Source organism: Taudactylus pleione, unplaced genomic scaffold (assembly GCF_031769625.1).
Source record: "Taudactylus pleione unplaced genomic scaffold, aTauple2 ptg000019l, whole genome shotgun sequence".
Taxonomy (NCBI): Eukaryota; Metazoa; Chordata; class Amphibia; order Anura; family Myobatrachidae; genus Taudactylus; species Taudactylus pleione.
In genome coordinates, this window is record NW_028284421.1 from 28445447 (window position 1) to 28471052 (window position 25606).

The 25606-nt window shown below is 45.7% G+C and overlaps 1 protein-coding gene across 1 annotated transcript; it reads right to left on the minus strand.

Annotated features, from left to right (window-relative positions):
• Positions 1 to 1149: 1149 nt before the first annotated feature.
• Positions 1150 to 19169, minus strand: CD276 (CD276 molecule). Its single transcript, XM_088446218.1, has 8 exons — positions 18901 to 19169; positions 12634 to 12704; positions 11606 to 11953; positions 11212 to 11508; positions 5363 to 5503; positions 4488 to 4526; positions 3889 to 3921; positions 1150 to 1859 (listed from the first exon to the last, which is right to left on the minus strand). The coding sequence occupies exons 2-8, from the start codon at positions 12683 to 12685 to the stop codon at positions 1834 to 1836; spliced, it is 936 nt and encodes a 311-aa protein (XP_088302344.1). The 5' UTR covers positions 12686 to 12704; positions 18901 to 19169; the 3' UTR covers positions 1150 to 1833.
• Positions 19170 to 25606: the final 6437 nt, after the last annotated feature.

Here is a 25606-nt window from a genome sequence, read left to right on the forward strand (position 1 = left end):
ATGATGGTAAGTATGTGACACTCACACCTATACGTATTGGTATAGTGTGAATAACACCCTGCACACCGCGCACCGCAAGGGCTTTGAGCAGAGCAAGATCAGGGACAGGGACAGTAATATGACTGACAGTAGAAAGTGAAAGTACAGACAGCAGGCTAGCAGATTAGTCACATACAATGCAGAAGAAACAAATCCCTGCACTTTTAGCGCTGATTCTCAACTACTCAGACCCTCAGGCTGGTAGGACTCAGCGCTGCATACACTGACCTGTGACAAACAGAGGAGAGGAATGCTGGGGGACCCAGACCGCAATGCCACCACTCATAGGCTTCCAGCAGCGTTCACCATGCTTCAAAGATGGCCACCGAGGAGCAGAGGATGAAGGAGGCCGGCCTGGGGGAGGAGCGCTGACACACTATGGCAAATCAGGCAGAGCAGAGAGGCTGTGTGCAGCAGGGGAGGCGCCGGCTGTGAGATAGGGAAAGCGCGCTCCCCTGGCATGCATTTAACCCCTGGGACGCCGCAGCGCATGCCGCTCAGCAGCGGCCAGCTGTCCCAGGGGGTAGTGGAAGCGCAGGTTGGTCGCCTGGCTCCACGCTGCAACCAGTCCCCAGGAAGCCCCCTGCCTGGGGACTCAGGACCATGTGACCAGCGGGGACCCACCGCGGGACCCAGCTGCTTACCTGCTATCCCCTGGGATCCGGCCATGGTCCAAGACATCTGGGGGTACCACTAGCCGTGACCCCAGATGTCTACCAGCATCCCCGGATCAGTACCGGAGTTCTGGTACCGGCGGGGTGTAGGGGAGACAGCATGGACGTCAATACTGACTGTCCATGCTGTACTCCCAGATGTGCAGCCAGCGCTGCCTTTAAAACAACCTTTAGGGGCTCTTCATAGCCCCCCTCTGCACAGTGCCTCCGACTCCAAGCCAGGCACCGACGAAACTGGGATGCCTTGGCCCGGGGGCGGGGTATAGGAGAGGGACCCAGATGCATCCTGGGAGGCTGAAAACTTTAACTCTGTGGTGCCTGAAGACTGACGTCATCACCTATACCCCAAGGTATCCTGTGGATACCCTATGGACCCTGCAGTAAAAATGCTCAATTTAAGAAAAAAAAAAAAAAAAACAGACTAGTGGAACATGGTAGCAAAGAGGTTTATTTATGATAACCTACAAAACAATAAAATATCAATGAACCCCTCGTAGTTCTAGCTCCCTGGCAGATTAATACATCAAGCTTCATAGGAAAGTGTGCAATATATTAAAGGCACATTATTGTTTTATTCAAGGCTTTTTATGAATCACAGATTGAACAATTGTCCAACAATGTAATGTCCTTTAATACTCTCCCTTGCAGATTTCTGGACCAGCAGAATCAAGGAGCAGTACCTCACATTTCATCGAACACTCCTGACAGGGAATGCCAAGACTTCAGGTCAGTGACTCTTCTGAAATTTCTCTTTGTGCTCTGACCAAAGGAAACCAAATAAAGGGGAGGAGGAAATTTAAAAAGGTGCTTTCTTGCATCTTACTTATGGCAGAGCTGAAATTTTATGCTACAAATACTTCTACAGCCAGATGAGGATCATCAGAATGTCCAATCAGTGCAAGCAAGTATAGCAATAGAATAGGTTACATAGTCTGTCCATCTCCTGTTTGTTTCCAGCAATACCACTGAAATAAAATGCCTGTAGATAATGGACCAAATACAATTCTGCAAGGCTGGCAGGTCCTACCTACCCAGGAAGTCCATAAAAAGGTCCCTAGAATTCTTCAGCATGAAGTCCAGTGTGTATTTGTTGAAGTTCAAAAAGTTTAGATGAACAACCTCATTCTAAAGATGCAGTGTCATCACCTGTAAATGGAGAATAAAAATGAAGCATATTTAAGAATTTCAACTACTGCTCAGAATGGTAGTTCCTTGCTCAGTTAGGGCCTGGTTCTGAGTTGCACACAATGCCAAAGATCACAGAGTTGCATGAATTTTGCTACTGCGCGCGAAAATCTTTATAAACTCGTATAGTGCATTTGTTACACTGTGTATACATACAGAGGTGCAGTTCAGATGCACAATGTGCAAAATTAATTGGGCATTCCTGGGCGGTGGCTAGTCAGGCACACGGAGTTGCATCATCTTAAGGGCGTGTTATGGGAATTTTACGGGTGTGTAGCTGAACTGGTAAATAAATCAGATGCATAATTGCTCAGGAAGCCATACTCTCATGGGGCTGGTTTCAACGGTACAACCCATAATTGCATCTAAAGACGCACCAAGTAGGATCCAAGCGACTAAAAGTGGGCGTCCTAATCCTTGGATATTCAGACACAATTGTACACCAGGGGAAGGGCTGATATCAGCATTAGTGTAGTGTACAGGCGCAGACGTGACTTTTGCAAAAGACACTAAAGCGATCATAGCAGCATGTGACTCTGAATCAGCCCCTTAATGTTATTTACTGTATATGCTGGAGCCCCCTGCTGTATATAGACACTTCTTGAGCATGAGAAACACAGCCAGTAATTGCCAATCGCCACTAAGGCAAGCATCTCTGCAGTACATTCTTTTGGTAAAATAATTTTAGTGCACGTGAAGTTTTTCTTAACACAGTAATATATTATATAGATCTCTCTCTCTCTCATATATACAGTCAGGTGCATAAATATTGGGACATTGACAGAATTTTCATATTTTGACCTCTATTCACCACCAAAATGGCTTTGAAATGAAACAAACAAGATGTGCTTTAACTGCAGACTTTCAGATTTAATTTGAGGGTAATTACATCCAAATCAGGTGAACGGTGTAGGAATTACAACGGTTTCTATATGTGCCTCCCACTTTTTAAGGGGCCAAAAGTAATGGGACTATCAACTCAAAAGCTATTTCATGGACAGGTGTGGGCTATTCCCTCATTATTTCATTATCAATTAAGCAGGTAAAAGGTCTGGAGTTGATTCTAGGTGTGATATTTGCATTTGGAATCAGTTGCTGTCGACTCTCAATATGAGCTCCAAAGAGCTGTCACTATCAATGAAGCAAGCCATCATAAGGCTGAAAAATCAAAACAAACCCATCAGAGAGATAGCAAAAACATTAGGTGTGGCCAAATCAACTGTTTGGAACATTCTTAAAAAGAAAGAACGCACTGGAGAGCTCAGCAACACCAAAAGACCCGGAAGACCACGGAAACCAACTGTGGTGGATGACTGAAGAATTATGGTGAAAAACCCCTTCACAACAGTTGGCCAAATCAAGAACACTCTCCAGGAGGTAGGTGTATATGTGTCAAAGTCAACAATCAAGAGAAGACTTCACAAGAGTGAATTTAGTGGGTTCACCACAAGATGTAAACCATTGGTGAGCCTCAAAAACAGGAAGACCAGATTAGTTTGCCAAACATCTAAAAAAGCAATTACAGTTCTGGAACAACATCCTATGGACAGATGAGACAATGATCAACTTGTACCAGAGTGATGGGAAGAGAAGAATATGGAGAAGGAAAGGAACTGCTCATGATCCAAAACATACCACCTCATCAGTGAAGCATGGTGGTAGTAGTGTCATGGCGTGGGCATGTATGGCTGCCAATGGAACTGGTTCCCTTGTATTTATTGATGATGTGACTGCTGACAAAAGCAGAAGAATGCTGGCAAGTACAATTAAATTATTCTTCTACAAATTTAATTTACACATGGACAGAGGCACTACTTTACATGCTGTGATTAGGACTAACCAAATAAACATAAAAGTGGAACAAGATTCTGGTCTCAAATTTTGTTTAATAATCATTGTACATTACCTTCACATGACAACTCTACAGTTCCACCTATCAAGCCATAAATTGGTCAAAACAAATGTTCCTTTTATCAAAGCATTGTCTTACCTTCTGCGGAGCTGGCCTGTAGAGGCTGCATGGCTGTACAAAGAAGAAATGCATGTTGGTTATTGATCAAGTGAGTAGAATACAAAGGGTGATAAAAAAAACCAAGCAAAATAAGTCAATAAGTTGAGGAACATGACAGACACAGGAAAGGAATTTGGAGACAAGAGAATTAGTTGGAGGAGAAAAGAGGGAGAGACCAGACAGCAAACAGTCCGCACCATGATGATGAAGGCACTGAGAGCCTCATGTAGAGTAAAGAGCACGAAAGAAAAAAAAAAACAGAAAAAGTTGCAATGCAAGGGGAGCAGATGTATTTATTTCATCTTGCCAACATATGGACTGCTTTTTCGTGTAGCACACAAATACTGTAAAGTTTGTTTTTACTGTGAAATTTAGAGTTGACCTAAGACACACCGCATCCCAACTGTCAATGTGTCTGCTCATTTTAAATGTGCTCATTTGCGGTACAACATGTTTTTGCCAAGGTGCAGATATGCCCTTTGTTTGCTTCTTTATTCCTAACTGTACATGAGGCCCTCTAAATCTTCTGTAAGTAGAGAAAGGTTTCTAAAGTGATCGGTGTAACTCCTGTATTATACCTGTCTTTAATTCTCCATTTTCCTCGTGTTCGCCATTGCCTGTTTGGAAGAAAGGAAATAATAATGAGTTGTAGATGTAGAATCCAGTCTGACAACAGTCAATGCCTTTGCTGAGTTTTGGGAACTGTGGGCCTGACTGAGCTTTGGGAATAGAGTGAGAAAGAGCACGTAACTATGAACCAGAACAAACCATGTTGCGATGCAAGGGGTGCAAATACATCAGTGTTCTCCCCAGGCTGTTTTTTGTGGGTGCACCACCCGGCAAGAGACAGCCTACCACCCAGCACTTTGGGAACCTGCAAGTGGGGACAGTATCTGGGAGCTGTATAAAAAGGACCAGATGCTACAGACTTTGCAGCTTTTTCATAATCAAGACGACTGTGCCTCTAATAATAAGAGGAGAATTAATATATAAAATGTTATTTCAAGTTTAAATGATTATAAAAGGTCAGGGTTTAAACATTTTATTAATGCGAAGGCTCCCACCCGGTACTTCTTGATGCCACCCGGCTGGAAACATTTTCTGAGGAGAACACTGTACATACATTTTATTTTGCATGTAGGGTAAATACTGGCTGCTTTTGCATGTAACCCACAAATACTGCACAGCTTTATTTTTACACTGCAATTTAGTTGTCAGATTGGACAAGCGCTAGCAGTAAAACTGTGAATATGATGCCAATTCATCACGTTTATAGTTGTACTGCTGTTGGGTGTAAAATGTTGTAAGTAGCATTTACCTTGCCAATATTGCAGCGCCTGCCTACCAGGGTCCCCATAATGCTTGTTGATAAGCACACTACATCCCAACTGGACAGTAGTACTATATGCCACGCAGAACTGATGAATAAAACCCCACACCCGCCTCCAGTTACCTGCATCCTCCTGCTCTTCCTCACAGGACTGTTTTAGATGTTTCCTGCACACAAGGCCAAGAGCCACAAGAAGACCAAGGAGACAAGCACACAGACCCACGGTCACCCATACAGCCACAGGAGGGAATGAAAGGTGCTGACCTGCAGAAGAGAAACAGATAAACACACAAACTAAGGGGTCTATTTACTAAGTCTTGGATGGAGAGAAAGTGAACGGAGTAAAGTCCCAAACAATCAGCTCCTAACCGTCATGTAACAGGCTGTGTTTGAAAAATAACAGTTAGGAGCTGATTGTTTGGGACTTTATCTCAATCCAAGGCTTAGTAAATAGACCTCTAAGTCCCTAACTCTTAACTACTTACTGGGATAAACACCAGAGGCTATAATCTTCCCTCACCATGTTCTATCTGTGGAATAAACATGCATTCCCTACCAGTCTCAAACATTCCAACAAAGTACCAACAAGATGCGAAATTCCCATCAGATACTGTTCTCGTTTAGTCCCAATTTTAAGACACTAATAGGGGTATTCAATATGGGTGCGATAACATCGTTTTTTGCGTTAATATCACTGGTTTTAGTTATACACCGTATTCAATTTAAAAGACTTATCGCAGTTTTGAAAAGTCTATGATAAAAAACGGGGATAACTTTTCACCATTGAATAGGTGTCGAAAAAAAGTGCAGAATTGGGGTTTAGGGGTGCAGGCTTAAAAGAAAATAGCCTGCACTCCTGAGATTGACATTTAAAAAAGAACTGTGTTAAAAAAAGTTTGAAAAAAAAAAATAGGGACACCCCAAAAAATTAATTTAAAAATTGGGGTGCAAAAAATAAAAAAATAAAAAATAAAAAAAATGGGAAAAAATTGTTAAACAATAGGGAAATAGGTTCAGGGCTATTCTACAAGTATGCGGCAGATGTTTTCTAGAATAGAATTATAGCGGCAGGTGCACAAATGCAGAATTTTTTTTAAATTACTTTAGGGACTTAAAAATATGCTAGTACCCATTTTCATGTACCCCAAATTTGATGGGACCACTTCAAAAAACGAAAAGAAAAAACCTGTGCTCTTCTGCATCACTTCTTCAATGTCGGGAAAAAAGCACCTGCTGCGGCTATTTAAATCCCCCATTTCAATTAAAGGCTAAAACAGGGGTATCCATAGTGTTCCCCCATGTTTTGACAACTTTAGGGGGGTCTTACAATTATTTTAAGGAAAAATGTGTAACTTTACGCAAATCCAACTTCGGAGTTTCCCGTTTTTGTTCATTTTATTTTGAATACGGGGATAAGCGGGAGCGCGCACCATACCTTTACGCAGAAAAAAACTCCGATATGAAACGTTAACTTCGCCAGCGAAGTTAACCTTTCATATTGAATACCCCTCTAAAGCTGTATAAACAGGTAAAGATTTTCTGTCCAACCATCCAACTAGTTGATTGGTTGGAATGAAAATCTGATAAGGTATGGGAGTAACTGACAATCAGCAATTTGCTCCCAAACGCCGGAAAATGGACAAAAACTGTTTGAACAAATTGTTTAGATCAAACATTTAACAAACTTGTCCGACGACCATTTTCATCCATTTTCTGGCATTTAGGAGCAAATTGCTGATCATCATGTACTCCCATACGTTACCAGATTTTCATTCCAACCAATCAACTAGTTGGATGGTTGGACAGAAAATCTTTACGTGTGTACCCAGCTTTAGGTAAGGTTCCAGATGCCTCACTAGGGCTTCTCCAATACCTGTATATCTTGCATTTCCACTCCTCATGCCCACAGCCTAATGCATGGTCACCAGGGTATTCCAAAGCCTCCACTAAAGATCAAATTTCTATCATTTGGGAGAGGAAATGGGTGAGTTTCTACAAACTTAGGGTTATATTTACTAAAGTGTGGTGTTTTAGAAGTGGAGATGTTGCCCATAGCAACCATATTCTAGCTATTATCTTCTAGAACAGGGATGGGGAACCTTTTTTTGTCCGAGGGCCATTTTAATATATATAACATTATTCGAGGGCCTGGTGCAGACCACGCTCCCACCATGTGATGTCACACGGAGGCGGGACCACAATCGCCGGTGATCACAGCAATGCCCGGAATATCCTGAGAATGCTCCGAGGAGCTGTAAGGGCAACGGTGTGACCATCTGACGCATCCTAAGGACACTCCAGGCGACACTGCTGCATAGATTCTGGCTGCAGGGTGCCAATCTAGGCACCCTGCTTGCCAGATGAGGCTAGCAGAAAATAGCTCAGAGGGCCACACCAAATGATTCCGGGGGCCTTATACGTCCCTCGGGCCTGAGGTTCCCCATCCCTGTTCTAGAAGGTGCTAGACAAATAAAAAGTAGGAAAATAGAAACAATAGGTGCGTTTTATAAATACTTGCAGCTGACAATTACTGCCTTTTGATAAAACCCCTGTCAGAGGAGAGAAACGCGTCAAGGGAGTCTAATATAGACTAATGATTGCAGCCTCTAACTTCTAAATACCCTATTCTGCACCCCATCCGGCTGTGGACTTTGAGCAATTATCTCCATTTAAGGAGAGACCGACATATGGAGAGACGTGTAACCTGTGGGAGAGTAAGTGAAGCAGGATCAGGCGGCTGTTCTATTAAGCGGACTTGTGATCAAGAGCTGCAGACTGAGCAGAGTACGGCCAGGTAACAGTGAATATCAACCCCCTAACTACACGGTCGGAAGCGGCGGAACTGAGTGCATCTGGGGTGAGACCTGGCCGGCAGCCACTAGAGAGGAATGAAGTTACAACGAGCAGCATGCTAACATATGGTAACAACGCTGCACTAAACAGCACACGATCACATGGTAACAACGCTATATGCTTTATATCCCATACAGTGGAGTGGTGATTATCGCTTTGCCATATAAATATATCAATAAGAACTTCATCTCCTATATATTTCTGAACATTTGCCGGTTCTATATTACTATATTTATAGTGTACATATGAGTCTGATGATATATGCTGAATATTTGGCTACATTTTTACTGAATGCCAATAAGCACGTTCTAAATGTATCTTTTTAAGAAAACTGCAGACGAATTGATACTGTGAGAAATAAATGGTTTATTTTAACAGCTTTTGGGAATCCTTAGTGTCTATACTGGTGCAGACATTTTTCTTTTTAAATAGAAAGTAGGATCTGATTGGTTGCTATGGGCAACATCTCTACCTCTAAAAACTGGCTTTTTCAAAATATACCCCTCATTGGTGGTCAGTTTTACTACAGTATTTACAAAACGTCAATCAGGGTTGGGATAAAAGAAAACTCACTGGGAGTCTTATATGATTAGTATCTCATCCCAAACTAATTTTATGTCATTCTCTAGCCACTTCAAACTTTGCTAGTAGGATGCACTAGGGACTGGCCAAAGTGAAATCACTGGAGCAATGTCAACCCAATATGTCGTTTCTGGCTGAACTGGAACAACATATCGGCCAGATCGCTCAGTATGGCAAATATGTGCAATCCCGCAGTTAGTGATATCACCAGGTCAGCTGTGTTGCATGGCCAACCAGACCACATTGCATGCGGCGTCGGGACGGAATGAAGGATTGTTCCATTCTTCATTACATCGTTCTGATATGTACCGCGGATACGATATGTCGGCCCCTCTGCTGCCATATTGTCCGGGTACACAGTCTAGTGTCTACACAAGCATTAGCTGCAAAATCACTAACCGAATAGTGCCAGACTGACTTTCCTTCTGTGGCCCTCTCCATTGTAAGGGTAAATACAACCAAACAAAAAATAAATGTGGCATATAATGAGCACTATAAAATGCTTAAGAGCCACTCACTAAAAAGTATCCTGACTCCATAAACATTTAGCAGTCACTAAGAGAATTACTTGCATCTTAAAATGACTTGTCAAACTTTTTCTTCAGTGCTTGGGGCCCCATGATCTGCATATTACAGAGTCCTACCACCTTATTTGGCAACTCCGTTGTTCCAATATATCTAGATAATTGGGTTTTTGCCTATTTTGTAGTTCTTACACAGATACTTCTGAGTTAGGTCTCCTGACAATCTCTTTAATTTTTATTACCCAGCACAAGATGGCACAGCCCTTCTAGGCTCCATGCTCTATATCATTTTGGCCTCTATGATAATCTCTCTCTAGCTTCCACTTTCAACCAAATTAGTAAATTAAGTTTCAATATGTGGCTGTGACACTATATTTATTTTGGTTAACAAACTGGTATATTAATTAATTGAAATTCCATGCTATACCTTCTCCATCCTCTACACACCTCTCAAAGATACCTTGAACGCCAAATACTTCTCTTTAAAATATCTATCACTCTCTCAGGTAAGCAGTGAACTGCTAGAGGTTGAAAAAAAAAAAAAAAAAAAGTTTAGCCTAGCAAAAACTGAAAAATGTATATTTCTTTTACAGTTAAAAAAACCTTTCAGGGTTATGAACTTAAAGCTTTGCAGCAATGAAAGAGAGGCTCGTCTGGGTCATGAAGCAATGCCAGGATCTAGTCACATTGTCAGTTACCATATCGACATTCATAATGTCAACACCACAATGTCAACACTAGAATGTGGACATGGTTTAAAATGTCAGGCACCATGTTGACACTCAGAATGTAACATGTTCAATGTTGACATCTGAGGGGTCAGCATGTAAAATGTCGACATTCTGTGAATGCCGACAGTTAGGATTAGGCACCCGACAGGAAGGTTAGGGTTAGGTGTGCGGGGAGAGGTTAGGGTAAGGGATAGGGACTAGAGTTAGGGTCGAGAATACTCACCCAAACCGCTGCTCCATCAGAAGTCTGCATCTGAAGTGACAGCCAGGTAAGTGACCGTTGGGCCAGCAGGAACTTTAGGTCGACATTCTATTGTGATGACATGATTAATGTCGACATGGTCACCATCAACATGCATGCTGACATTTCAACCTGTTGACATTCTCATGTCGACATAACAGTTGAAATAACATACCGCACCTGAAGTGCCGCCAGTAGACTGCTAAAGACTGGAAGAAGGACTTATAGAATTTTGATTCATCAGTCCATATATCTTTGGTCATCACGCATGGCATTTGTAAGCGTCAGCTTGTAAACATTGCCACTTCCCAGGCTGTCTAAGACCACGATATAAAGGGGCAAGGCTTTTAATAGCAAAACACCCCAATGTTTTGCTATTAAAAAGCATCACATTTTAAAATTTTGCATTTAAAGACAACAAGAAGCAGTGGCTTGGGGTCTAGAGTCAGTGACTTGCAGAATGATTGGTACTCTGAACCAGAAGGGCTACCGCAGCATTTAACAGCACCATGAAATACACTCTGGTTATGCCTTGTTGGTCAAGGGTTCATCCTACACCAAGATAGAACCCAAAACAGGTACCATGTTATGACAGAACTGCCTTTGCTGATTGATGCCGAGAAAAGAAGGGACAGCCATCTTAAAAAGACTTTGGGACAGATTCAATTATGTGTGGAAGCCGCACAAAATGGGTCCCAGCAGCTTCTGTGTGAACTGCAGAAGGCAGATTCTGCTCGCAGCCCACCGTACGTAACCAAATTGATCAACCCCTTTATGAAAATTTGTCTTGTGCTTGAAGGGTCTTGTATTTGACGGATATTAGCTATATACATTTTTTTATCAACTAATCTGGATACAAGAACTCTTAATTGTAAAAATATATAATTAGGCACTAATTATATGGAGTATTCAGTATACTAGGAAATATTCTAGAATTACATGAATGAGGAAAACAAAGAAAAACAGCATGGACATCTGTGTTGCGCAAAGCCTGGCATCTGTTATGCTGACCTTTGAAAAGGGATGTGCTCCTACACTGACCTGTGACTGTAAGAGATGCCTGAGTCACCATCTGTAAAACGGTGCTATACACCACGCAAGTGTACGAGTCACTGGTCTCCAAGATTACACGAACAGAGCTCTGCACATGGTATAAGCCATCTTCAGTGTCCTCTTGTGATGTTGTGATATTTTCTGTCAGGTTCCATCCCTTTCCATTCTGCCACAGTATTTCAACTTCAGGGTATCGACAATAAATATGACATGTCACAGTTACTTGATCACCAGGTTTAAGGCCCTCGCTGGGTTCCAGGTGCAAAGTGGGCTTGGGAAATGAAGCTGTTGTAAGGGAAAAGTATAGAATATGGGTTTATAAGGCATCACAAGCAGTGTGTAGTTAGAGGTCAGTCCACACTATTATAAAGTTATTGCTCACCTGACACTTGCAGACTCACAGTGGCTGAATTGGAGTTCCCAGCATTAACAAAACATTTATAAGTTCCTTCATCGGCCAAACGAACTTTACGCAGCAAAAGGGACATATTGCCTTGTGGTAGTTGGTCAAGAAAAAGCTGCGTACGGTTAATGAACTCTGGGTCCTGATTCTCCAGTTTCTCTTGACCTAGAGTAAAGGCATGTACCTGCTGCAAGTTTGTCAATGACCAAAACACACTGAGGTCCTTCAGGGAAAATCCAACTGGAGGAGAAAACCAGCAGGGAAGAATGACATCTTCATCCAGGATGCCAGTGACAGGGACATCAGGGACACGCACCTCAATGGCTCCTTGAGAGAAGACAAAGGAAATGACAGATATGGGGTAAGAGAGCAGGGAGAGTATATAGTGTCTAGCATAACAGAAAGTCGTTAAGAAATATCAGATTAGCCACAGTTTAAGCCTAACAACCACAAATTGAGGAACTCCAAAGCTGTATTACAGAAGGTCCACCAGCATTATTTTACATAAGTTAAAACCAGAGATGCTCAACTCAACTGAATAGCTTGCACCGATTAGACACGGATCCAGCTCAGCAATGTAAAAAAAAAAAAAAAAAAGGGAAACCGATGTTCCAAAGTCACTGACTAATGGAGCATACACACGGTCAGATTTGTCAGATGAACGACTGAATGATTGAACGATCTGAACGATTTGATGACTGATTTGAACAACTGACCGATTTTTGACTGCATTAAAATGAATGGAATCATCCAAATCTGACTGCAAACACATCAGATATCGTTATCTGACATCGGGAACGCGCATCATTCAGACATGTCAGATTTTCCTTCAGATATGAATGATTTTTTTAAATCGTTATCGTTCAGATCTGAAGAAAAATCTGACTACGTGTATGCACCATAAGAGGGATTGTGCTCATTTTACATTTCATATACAGATGCACACCTATCATATGCTGTATTTTCCCTATATAAGAAAGTACTGGAGAGCCTAGTGCCGCACTTACTGCAAATGGAGGGCATGAGGAGGAGGAGGAGGAGCAAGCAGAGGACATCCATGTTGAAGTGTCACTAGGAGCTACAAAGAGAAAAGTAAGGGAGTAAGCAGTAACAACATGTATATATTATATGCTAGTTATACAGGTTACAGTGTGTAGAAAAGTACAGTACTTGTTAATCCTAGGTTATATACACTGTATAGTTGTTTTATTTTTATTATTTGAGTCCCAAAACTAAAACAACAGCTACGACATACTGGGGCGGATTCAGAGCTGTACACAAAGTGGCTGTGTTTATGTGATACCGCAGAAGCCTGAATTACTACCTTACACCAAGGATAGTTTCCATAGGGCTAACGCGAGGACTTGAAGCCGGAGGTTGCTCCGCCCACTGTTTTCCCACCCACAGCAGCATTTGCACAAGCCGCTTGCTAGGAATCTAGATAGATGCCAATGACACTCCCACAAGAAACCACAGGACCGCCCTGTCGCCGGCCAAATTCCGCCAGGAATGGCCTATTTCACAAAAAGACCGATCCAGCCAAGTTCCATGCAACTCAGAACAGGACACAGATATGCTTAAACTCACTATTTGTATCAGGGTTGGAAAAAGAACTTTAAAGAAAACAAAACAAACAAAAAAAAAACAACCTTTTTTTTTGGATTAAATCTTTTTTTGGTTTAAACCAGTTTTTTTTGCATTAATGTTTCGATGAAAATCTTGCTATGTATTAGAAACCTTGATCAATCACGTTTTAATGCTTTCTAACATTAACAAACCAAAGTTATTAGGGTTTGATATGATTTATTTGACATCTTTCAATAAAACCAATTTTAGACTAAACATAATTAAAACATGCAAAAGCACTTTTCAGAGAAACACAAAAAAAGGAGATAAGCATTAGAACTGCAAATGTCACTGGCATTAAACATTTTGAATAAAAACACTAGTTTAGAGGCCTTTTCAGTTCCCAGTCTGTTTCGAAGCTTCGAATGAACTGAACAAAAAGAAAAAATTATTTCTACACTAGCTGAAGATGTTTGAGCAGTCAGAAGTTGTTAAATAATGGGAAATATATTGGGGTTAACTTTTTTTTTGCTCGTCCACCATTCATAAGATGATACTTGTGACACCACAGAGACTAATGCTGTGTACACACTGGCCGATATATTGGCCGATCAATTGAGTGGGCCAGTGTGTACAGACGATATGTCTGAACAACGTCGTTCACAGACACATCGTATTGGCTGTGCTGCACAGCGGATGAACAGATATGTCTGCAGACATACCTGTCCATCGGCAAGTGTGTAAGGGTGATCAGCCAATCGCTCGTACACAGGGGCGCCGAGAGTGGAGGAGCTTCCACGATTGGGTTAATATTACCGAGTTCCGGCACCGCTCCCCACGCTGCTGTGTGCTGGGTTGCACTGGGAGACTGTCCGAGGTTGCTAAAGCAGCAGCCGGAGACTCCTATGTCAAAGAGGGGGAGCACGGTGATCGCGCCCCCCCCATTGGCTGTGCGCCGGGCTGAAGGGCACACAGCAGCCCCCTCCCCAGAGCCGCAAATGTTTTTTTCTTTTCTGTTTTTTTTTCTAAGGGGGTGTGGCCACAAGGTCCACGAATAGGCCACACCCCCTACCACCCACACACACCCCTCCCCCACCAAGGCCGGCCCGACCCGCTGCAGCATGCAGATGATGGTCGTTCAGTGTATATGAAATACCATCATTTGCAGATCACTCGATCTTCAGATATATCGCTATAATGTGTACCCACTTTAAGTCTATCTAACTAGCACTCATCTCAATAGGACTGAAGGTTTTGAAATAAAATACAAAGGTAAACATGGAGATTAAACCATGAGGTGTTTCTCTGTATATTGCCTGTTTTATGTGTTGGTGTTTACTCTTTAAGATTTAGAATTTTAGCTGTGTTTTGTTCTCTGCCCTATGGGATTGATGGGGGAGAAGTCGTAGCTTTATGCAAGGCATATTTAGCACCTCTCTTATCTGGTTCATACTCATTGGTTCAGCTTACTCAGATAAGGACCACAACTAACAAGAATGTGGAATAATACCAGTCACAGTGTTGTGCCTGTAGTCACAGCATAATAAAAAACAAAAACATTGAGGAACCTTTTTTCTGCCAAGGGCCATTTTGATATAGAAAACATTATTTGCAGGCCTGGTGCAGGCCACGCCCCCTCAGTATGGCTTCACATGGGGGCGTGGTCACAATCGTTGGTGATTACAGCAATGCCCGGAGCATCCGGTGACATTGTGAAGCGTCTTAAGGACGCTCCAGGCGGCACTGATGCATATATTCTGGCTGCAGGGTGCTATTCCATATGAGGCTAGCAGAATAAAGCTCAGAGTGCCAGACCAAATTTATACTGCAGGCCTGAGGTTCCCCATTCCTGGTTAAAACCAGCCAACCCTGATTTGCATTCATACAAAGAACTGTCTGACTTATCAGCCCTACTATGTTTACCAGGGTCATGCAGTCAGGGCCACTCTTGTCATACCACACAGTTTGGACTATAAAAATGATTAGAATAACACAAAGAAGATATTTAACAAAATATCTTAATTGTATTGTTCTGATAGTCTTTTATAGGCAAAACTCACTAAAATTGCAGTACTCTCTGGAAATACAGCAAGACGGGAGAAGAGACAGCAAGAGCTCAGCCTAACCTCTAATAGCTGGGCCACAAAGCAGCCAATAAAACAGAAAAAGAGTTGAAGCATGCCTCACTGTGGGGGGCCATGCCTTGAGCTCTGATGGACACCACTGACGATCAGATGACCAGTCCAGAAAGGGTTATGGGGGCCATACACGGTGCGATGGCACCGTGCAAGGCCACGGGGGATCCGTTGTCCGACATATCGGGCGGTCCCCACACACGGTGCGATTGGGTGTAGCATATCGCATCCCCTGATTGACTGATCCTGCAGTAAGATCAAGGGGTGCGATGTACGACCCCATGAGTGAGCGCTAGGTCAGACATCAGGCCCATACACGGTGCGATATAGCAGCCAAATCGCACCAGTCAGATTGGCTGCTTTATCGCACCGTGTATGGGCCACTTTAGGGCTAAAGTGAAGTGGGCTCGCCCAGGAAGTATTCAGACAATGGAGCTGAGCAGCACTGAGGAAGGCAGGGAAATGGAATATGCAGGAAACACACAAGGAGGAAAAGATGAGGAGGGTCCACTGAGGACAATAGGGCACTGTCTGGGAGCTTGTAAATCACTGTGTAACAGGATAGGGTTTTTTCCTGCAGACTCCAGTAGCTGGCACCTCATCACTATGCAGGGACTGGCACCTTCTGTCTAAAGGGCTGTACACACTGGACTATAAAAGTGAACGTTATGAACGTTAATGTTCTACAATATATCGTTCATATCATCCAATGTGTATGCCCCGAACGTTCCACAATGCGCGCTCCCGCGGGTCGTTAACGATATATCCAGTCGGCTGTACATGCAGTCACATCTGGGGATGTCATTAACAATGCCATGCTGCTGAATTCAGTGTGGCCCCGCTCCCCCACACCCCTGTTCGTTGTGGCAGACATCGCCAAGTGTGCATACACTTACCGATGTCGGCACCCCTACTGCTGCTGAAATCGGATCATACAAACATCATCTAGTGTGTATGAAATGTGCTGGGGGGAAATGTGCGTTTATGGAGGGGGGGGGAGGGGGGTTCTGTGCTAGTGGGAGAATCTGTGCAATGGGGAGATGTGTGTGTGTGGGGGAAATCTGTGCAATATATGTGTGGGGAAAATCTGGCTATGATACTAGACAGTACCTCTCCAGCCATTAACCTCACCGCAAGTCCCCGATGTGTACACATCCCTGATGGATCTCTCTAGCACCTGAACTGTTGGGGAGCCTTGAGGACTGCGTTTGGAAACCTCTACTAAGAAACTACATATAACATTGATAAAACAAATGTATCTCTTTCACAAATACCACTTTGACAGAACTGAATACACTGTATCAGTAAAAACAAACAACCAACATTATCTGGACTAATTGAGGAGCTTGACCCCCAACACATCATGAAAGGATCCTCTTTGACTTCATTTTTACTACACCACAATTGCACTCCAGGGCACATTTATACACAATTTGGCTCCTCAATGATTCTGGAAGCTACTTAACTACAATTGTACAAAACTACCTATATTAATCAGACATGCCCAGAAACAATGATTGCGATCACCTGATAGGTTCAGCAAAATTAATATTTGGAATATGAAAGAAAGTGCTAAGGGGTATATTCATAGAGCAGTGAGAAGCCGTTTAATTGAAAACATGGCTTTTCACTGCTTTCGTTAATTCATTCAGTGGGTGGCCGTGGAGAATGCTATTCCTTCTCCATCAGGGCCCCCGCTTCCTGTATGCATCGCATCACCATACTTTTTCATGGTGAGTGCTATTCATAGACGAACGGAAATCTCAGCTTTCCGTTCCTCTGCTGCGTACAGATTACGCCATCTCTGGATAGCGTATTCTGTACAGCAAAATGAAAATATAGGGAAGTTAAATACTTCCCTGCTCTCTGCATCTGGATCCGTCCCATGTAGACCAGCATCCTTTGCAGCAGGTCTACCCTGACCTGCTACTCTCAGACGTCGGCACGTGCACAGTGGGAAGAAAACATATAGAGCTCCCAATAGGTCTGTCTTCTCATTGCTTCCAGGGATCGCGGAGGGGCCGTTTACCAGAGGACGTTGCCAGACAAGTAAGTGTACATGAATGGCTATAAAGTATTACTATATATCACATTATATAGTGATATTTTTTGGTAGCCAGTTTAATGTTTTACATGAAAAGACCCTGAATCACGTTAAATGGTTAGTTGGTGCTTTATATTGTTTTAGTTAATTTGATGTTTGTTGAAATTGTTGCAACTCAATTAAAATGAGTGTTGTATGATATGTAGACTGTCATAATGTGGACATGGTGATGATGTCAACATTCATCACGTAGATACTGCTGAAATGGCGACATGTTAGAATGTCAACTTATCATCCCTGGTGGCCCAAAAGTGACTTACCTGCACCTGACAGTTGCAGTGGCTCCAGTGCTGCTTCCGGGTCCCAGTGGTCATGTGCCTGTCACTTCCCAGTCAGACCAGTAATCCTCCAGTGTTACAGCGAGTATTAGTTCCCTATCCCTAACACCTACCATCCCCCTTCCCCTGCAGCCTAAACCTAAAGTCGGCATTATAAGGCCCATTTATCATAGGGCCCATGATCGCACTCAGAATGCTATTGCATCGTCTCTGTTATAGAGCACCCGCAGGGACAGGGGCTCAGAGAAGAGCCCATCCCTCTGATGGGCTACTGCGTATGCTTGGCCCCTCTAGCCACATATACACAGCGCACATTATCGGGGAGGGTTACGAGGGAACCCTCTGCCGGCTGAAACCGCAATGTGTAGCTCATAGGCTATAGCCATCTGAAGATGACGACAGCCAATTGATAAGTATGGCAGCATCACATCCCACATAGAAGCCTATGGGGGATGGGGCTGCCCAGCGGGAATGGAGGGATCGCAGCAGGTATCTGAGATATCAGCTGCGGCCTCTCTGTCATACTTCTGGGGGAAAATGTAATATTTGCAGTTAACCCCCGAAAACGGGTGTTTTCGGGGATTAAGCCGCAAATATACAATGATAAATGTGCCCCTATGACATGTCAATGTAGACATTCTGAGTATGTCCATATGTTGCCTGTCTACATTTTTAACAATGTCAACATCATAATGGTTGACAATGACTACATCCCAGTTAAAATAAACCAAAAGGAGAGCGTCACCATCTCTGTCTACCTCAGCTGTAACCATTGCCAAGAACAAATCCCCAATGTGTGCACTATGCTACTAACACAGGTTATGTGAAATAGTATAACAATGTTAAACAGTATAGAGGATTTATGGCCCATTTAACATATGTGAAAACAGTCAAAAGAACTATATACAATAACGGACTTAAACATCATGTAATATATTCATCAAGTAGATTCATCAGCTCCATGAACTAGCTGTGGTGGGCGGCAGCTACATAAGTTCTCTTATTTATGTGGCCACTACTTTACACAACACCATCTACTGTATATGAAGATATAACAGAGACTGTGATTAACGTTACTGCAATGCACACAATGGCCTGCAGGTCTTTCCAGCAGCAAAGAGGATAATCACAGCGGGCAAGAAAAATATGATAAGTTAGATTGCACTCGTACGGTGAGTTACTATGACTTACCGGCCAGCTCTCACTGCATGCACATACGGAGATGGGGAGGAGTAGCGCTGAGTCTCTTGCCTCTTGCAGCCAGTCAGACACCACTTGTCCACAGGGAGCTGCGGCTCACTCTCTCCCACTCAGCGGGCACGCCATGGCGGCGACTCTCCGCTTCCCTTCCCCAAGCTCAGTCCCATCCCAATCCGTAGTGAGATCATCATCATACGCTGCTGCTAGGAGATGGGAGGGGAGATGGGACAGAGGTCGGCTCTCCCATTGGCCTGCCCGGGCCGGGGCTGCCCGCTCTACAGTATACAGCCGCTGTAGAGGATTATGGACAGATACGATATATTATTCAGTCATAGTAAATATCAAATAACTTATTCTTCTTGGGGGAAAAAATCATGAATGTTCCACAAACGTTGACAAATAAATTTGACTTTTCATCTAACATCTGTGTATTAGTGTGTCCGAATGTGCCACTGCCAGGACTGATATGGCCACTTTTATCGCCCATGCACACTGTAAGATTGGTGCAGAACCTTATACGACACCATCTGTCGCACTTGCACCAGCCCTATGGCAGGTACAGCCACGGACTCCTATGCTTGTGTCTGCATTGACATGCCTATGACACTTATAGTACACCCATTAAACAGATTTTTGTGTGCACTAGTATCCACCACCCAGGAACACCCATCTTTTTTTCGGCACCTTTCTGATAGTGATCGCAACAGCACCTTTGTGCGTACACTCAGAGCCAGCCGTAGGCATAATAACATACCTCCCAACATTTGCTGAGAGGGAGTCGGGACCAGCGCACCCGAAAAGGGGGCTTGGCCTAATTGTAAAGGGGCGTGGTCAGATGACCCCCCCCCCGTTTACATCACTAATGGGTCGTGCCCTGCATATCAGAGATACTGGGCAGCCCCCGGGCTTCCCCCGTACTCTCAATAGATGCTGTGCGCATGCGCACAGCGTCTATTCTACCTCTGCATACACACTGCTCTGCATAGCAGAGCAGCATGTATGCTTCCCCCCCACCGCGGGACACTGCGGGCGGGACAGCGGGACAGTCCCAGAAAAACGAGACTGTTGCGAGGTATGCAATAAGCAAATGCCTAGGGGTGACTGGAATGCCTAGGGGCATTCCAGGGCTCTGCGGCAGCTCCCCAACTGGCGCTGCATGCCCCTCCCCCCTGCCCTGCTGCTGCCGTGTGGAAAGCCGTGCTGGGATCAAGTGGCTGATCCCAGCATCGGCACAGCAGGATGTCCGGCGCTGGGATGCTATTTCTGCTCCCAGCGCCGTGGAAGCATAGGCGGCGGGTAGGACTTGGCGTCGGGCAGGACTTGGCTCCGGGTGCGGGCTTTCTGTAGCCCGGTAGCCTTGGTACAGCATCGGCCGCGGCGGGTGTTTCGCTCTGGCCAAACCCGGCTCGCGGGCCAGCAGCCAATAGGAAGTAGACAGAGACGAGCCAATCGCGGCTCGCCGCATCATAGCCCCACCCACTCGCTGCGTCTTGTATCAGACGCCGCTGAGCGGGAAAAGGCAATACAGCGGCAGAGAGGAAGGAGTGAAGACCTCCCGAAGAGAGCGTCGAGGCAAGAGTTCTGGAAGAGGCCAGAAGACGCCGTGATCAAGAAGGAAGACAGGCAGAGAGGACTGTGGGGGTGGAAAGTAAAAGAGGCAACGAAGCTCCCCCCCCTGCAGCTTCTTCTAACGGAGCAGGTAAGCCCTCCATGAGGCCTACCATATACCCCCTCCCTAGACCACCAGGGTTTTCGGGCACTAGGCCCGTGGGGGCACAGTCGGGCAATAGGCCCGTGGGCATATAAGTGGGCGCAAGGCCCGGGCTACATAGGAGGCATTAGGCCCTAGAGGGAGTTATTGCCCTATTAGGTGTAAGTGAGCTGGGTACTAGGCCCAGGTCACTATTGAATAAAGTAGGTGGGCACTAGGCCCGTGGCCATAAGGAGGGCCACCTGTTTTTTTTCCTGAGGGGCTGTTCAGCTCCGTATGGGTAGTTGTTAGGGGCAACAGTAAAAATTTTGGACTAGGGCCAGTTCTGCGTACACTCTGCATGCGTCATGGGAGTTTCCAGTAAAATGTTTGCGCATGCACAGTTGTAAATAATCGCTCAACTACATAAACAATCGCGTGCGGATTGAGTGCAACTCAGAATCAGACCCTTGTTCTCCATATTTATTATACACACACCAGCGCCGGCCCAACCATTACTCAGTATACACAGGCATGTAGGGCGCCACGCTCTCTGCACAGAGCTGCCTGGTCAGCAACACCTGCCGTCCTCCTTGCGCAGAGCAGCTCTGAAAGCACCACACGCTCACCCTGCCTCCTGGCCATTTTGGAGTGTGCCCCTGTACATTGAAACGCTCATGCTTTTTAAACACTGAGATTATATATATATATATTTAAACTGAAGTACCAAAAACAAAAGTCATGGAATAACTGCCTAGTATTGTGTAGGACCCTCGTGAAGTGCAGTAACTCAACATGGCAATGATTCCACAAGTGGACAGAAGACCACTGGAGAAATGTGGAAGCATGCTGTCTGGATAGCTTCCCACAGCTCTCTGATATTTGTAGGTGCAGGTTCTTAGGTGCAAATGGACCCTCCACCACGTCCTATAAATGCTCGATTGGGTTCATGTCGGGCAAACGTGATGGCCACACCATTTGTTGGAACTCTCTAGAATGCTCATCGAATCAATTCTGGAAAACGTGGGACCGATGACACGGTGCATTATCCTGCTGGAATATTCCATCATTGTGGGGGTACATGAAGTCCACGAAGGACTGCAAATTGTCATCAAACAATGCAGCATAGCGGTTACCTGTCAATGAAATTTTCATGTGGTCCAACAGACCCAACCTGTGACACGTAAACACATCACACATCATTATAGAACCACCGACAGTCTGCATGGTGACTTGACAACTGGGGTCCTTGGCTTCATGGGCTCTGCGCCACACCCAAACCCTACCATCAGCTCGAAAATACTGTACTATTGCCAGTCCTCCAAGGTCTAATAGCAACGTCACATGCCCAGGTTAGGTGCTGTGTCCGGTGTCATTGTGTTAACAGGGGCACTCTGGTTGGTGTTTAGCTCCAATATCCCATGGACACTAAAGAACTCTGCACTTACCTGCTGCATATGCATCTAATACAGCCTGCATAGAATGTGGATGTGATTTGAGCCAGTGTCGCTTGTCTGCTACCATGGACAATTCTGGTCAGGTGCTGCTTGTCACGATCATTACACACCCATGGCTGGCCACTGCACTGTCCACAGTTGGTGGTAAAGCCTTCCATGAGTTATTCCTGGTACACACATGACACCGTAGATCGAGGAATGTTGTATGTCCACACAACTTCAGAAAAAGAAGGTCTCATCCATCAGCACCCAATATCATGCCCCATTCGAACTCCGATAATTCACGCCCAATTGCCATGAGCAGCCTAGTTGGTGTCAGACTACAACTTATGCAGGTCTGGGCATATCAAAGACATCACAGTACGGTGACACCATCTACCATTACCTTTGCATACTGCTATGCTATCTAGTGGCGTAACTATGGGGGGTCAAGCGGGGCATGTGCCCTGGGTGCCGTGACAGGCTCAGCAGAGGGGGCACCACCGGCCAGGGCATCGTACCCACACTGACCACCCACCCGCCACCTTTGCGCCCCGGACCGAAGACTTGTCTAATCATGTAATGAGCTGGCAACTGTGCCTGCTGATGCTGACTGTAGGGGGAGCTGCAGCAGAAGCGTGCAGCACCTTTCAGGCAGTCATTCCCATCCTGAGTGCTGCCGGGTGACAGAGTGACTCTTCCTTTCCTGGCGCTCTCTCAGCTCCAGAGCACGCACCCAGGTGTGTCTTAGTTTTTTTGCCCGAGGGGGCTGAGGGAGAGGGAGGCCGGACTACCAGGGGGGGAAGGGGGAGGGAGGGGGGGCCGGACTGCCGTGTGGGGGGGTGCATTTGTGTGAAGGAGGTGTGTGTATCTGTGTCGGTGAGTGTGTGTGTGTGTGAGACGATGCAGGCGGGGGTGACAGATTCTGTATTTGTTGTGGACCTGGGGTGGAAACAGGAGCAGACACAGGTTTAAACTGAAAGGTAGGTTGTTTAATGTAACTATTCGTAGACATGAATAATAAGATAAACTAAAGTCCAGTAATAAACAAACTGATATATGTGGCTGAAGGGAGCTGTGGTGAATGGGAGTAACGAATGTCCAGATCAGTGACAGAGATGAATCCAGATAAACTGTGAGAGTGAAGTGGGAATCCTGGTTTGCTGAATAGTGGCTGAAGGGGATATCCAGTAATGCGGTGATGCTGGCTGAAATGGAAATCCGGAAATGCTGTGATGGGTTAACTGAGGAGACAGGTTCAGGCAGGAGTGGATTAACTGATGAGACAGGTTCAGGCAGGAGTGGGTCTGGTGGAAGGTGCAGGGCTGATCTCAGCAGTGAGCAAGGCAAGGCAGAGTGATGCAGGCTATGCAGGGAGCCAGAGGCTGACAAGGAGCTGGGGCTAGCACCGGAACACAAGTCTAGCTTTCAGGAGCACAGAGAACTCTCTCTCACAGTTACGCTGTGAACACGAGCACTGGCAACTACAGGGAGCTCTAAACACCCTTACGTACCCAGTAGCAGAACGTGATAGGCCAGAGAGAGCAGGTGACCTACAGACGATTGGCCAAAGACAACATGGTGGCGCCCAGACACCTGTGACACAGAGATGCCACTAGACTTACCCTTGCCAGGATGGCCCAATCCTGGCAGACCTCTGCATACAACCAATGCCAGTCTCCACATGCCAGACAGAAGGACTGCGCCACAGCGCCCTCACCAACTAAGGATCGCAAACCTCCATGCCGCGAAACCCTGGTCGTGACAGTAGCCCCCTCCTTACGGGTGGCCTCAGGACACCTTCCAGGCTTTTCAGGATGAGCAGAGTGTAATTTGCTGATGAGTTTGGGAGTGTGGCCATCCCCAGCTCTGGTCCAACAACGCTCTTCCGGACCATAGCCTCTCCAATCAAGCAGGTATTGCAAATGACCATGACTGATACGAGAGTCCAGAATCTGAGACACCTCAAATTCCACCACTTTTTCAGTTTGGATCCTGGGGGGAACAGGGAGAATGCTGAGAAATGTATTCAGAACTAATGGCTTGAGGTGAGATAGATTAAATGAATTAGGAATTTTCAAATAAGATGGGAGCTGAAAACGATAGGAGACTGGATTGATTATTTCTGTATTGGAGTATGGTCCAATAAACCAGGGGGCGAACTTCATGGATGGTACCCTGAGGCGAAGATTGCGGGTAGAAAGCCATACTTGATCCCCGACCCACATCTGAGGAACTTTTCTTCGTTTCCTATTAGCCTGGTCCTTGTGCCCCAGGGAAGCTTTCACAAGAGCATCTCGCACCTGAGCCCAAACTGAAGCAAAGTTCTGTACAGTAGCATCCACAGCTGGTAAATCAAAGGCAGGTAAACTTCGGAACTCAGGGACCCTGGGATGAATGCCAGAGAGAGCAGGTGACCTATAGACGATTGGCCTGCTATGTCACATGGCCAAAGACAACATGGTGGCGCCCAGACACCTGTGACACAGAGATGCCGCTAGACTTACCATTGCCAGGTTGGCCCAATGCTGGCAGACTTCTGCTTACAGCCAATGCCTGTCTCCACATGCCAGCTCCCCTGAAAGAAGGACCGCGCCACAGCGTCCTCACTGGTAAGGACCGCAAACCTCCATGCCGCGAAACCCTGGTCGTGACAGGGGGAGGCAATGGTGTGGCTGAGAGATGATGCAGGGGGAGGCAATTGTTTGCTGAGAGATGGTGCAGAGGGGGAGGCAATGGTGTGGCTGAGACGATGCAGGGGGGAGATGATGGAGTTGCTGAGAAATTACGCACGGGGGAGGCAATGGTGTGCTGAGAGACAATGCAGGGGGGAGGCAATTGGGTGCTGAGAGATGATGCAGGGGGGAGACAATGGTGTGCTGAAAGATGACGCTGGGGGAGGAGATGGTGTGGCTGAGAGATGATGCAGGGGGGAGGCAATGGTGTGAGTGAGAGAAGACCCAGGGAAGTGAGGAGATAGTGTGGCTGAGAGATGACACAGGGGGGAGGCAATGGTGTGCTGAGAGAAAACTCAGGGGGAAGCTATGGTGTGCTGAGAGACGACACGGGGGGAGGCGATGATGTGGCTGAGAGATGACGCAGGTGGGGAGGTGATGGTGTGCTGAGAGACGATGCAGGGGGGGGGCAATGGTGTGCTGAGAGACAACGCGGGGTGAGGCAATGGTGTGGCTGAGAAATGACCCAGGGAAGGGAGGCGATGGTGTGGCTGAGAGATGATGCAGGGAGGAGGCAATGGTGTGCTTAGAGACGACGCAGGGGGGAGGCGATGGTGTAACTGAGAAACGATCCAGGGAAGGGAGGCGATGGTGTAGCTGATGATGCAGGGGGGAGGCAATGGTATGCTGAGAGAAGACTCGGGGGGAGGCAATGGTGTGCTGAGAGACGATGCGGGGGGAGGCAATGGTGTGCTGAGACCAGTAGCGGTTCTAGGGCTGGGCAAGCAGGGCTATTGCCCGTGTCGCTGCGGTCTGAGGGCGCGGCCCCAGTCAACCCACCGGCACCGTCTAATCTGACGGCGCCCGCCTGCTCTTGCCTGTCACAATTAAAAACA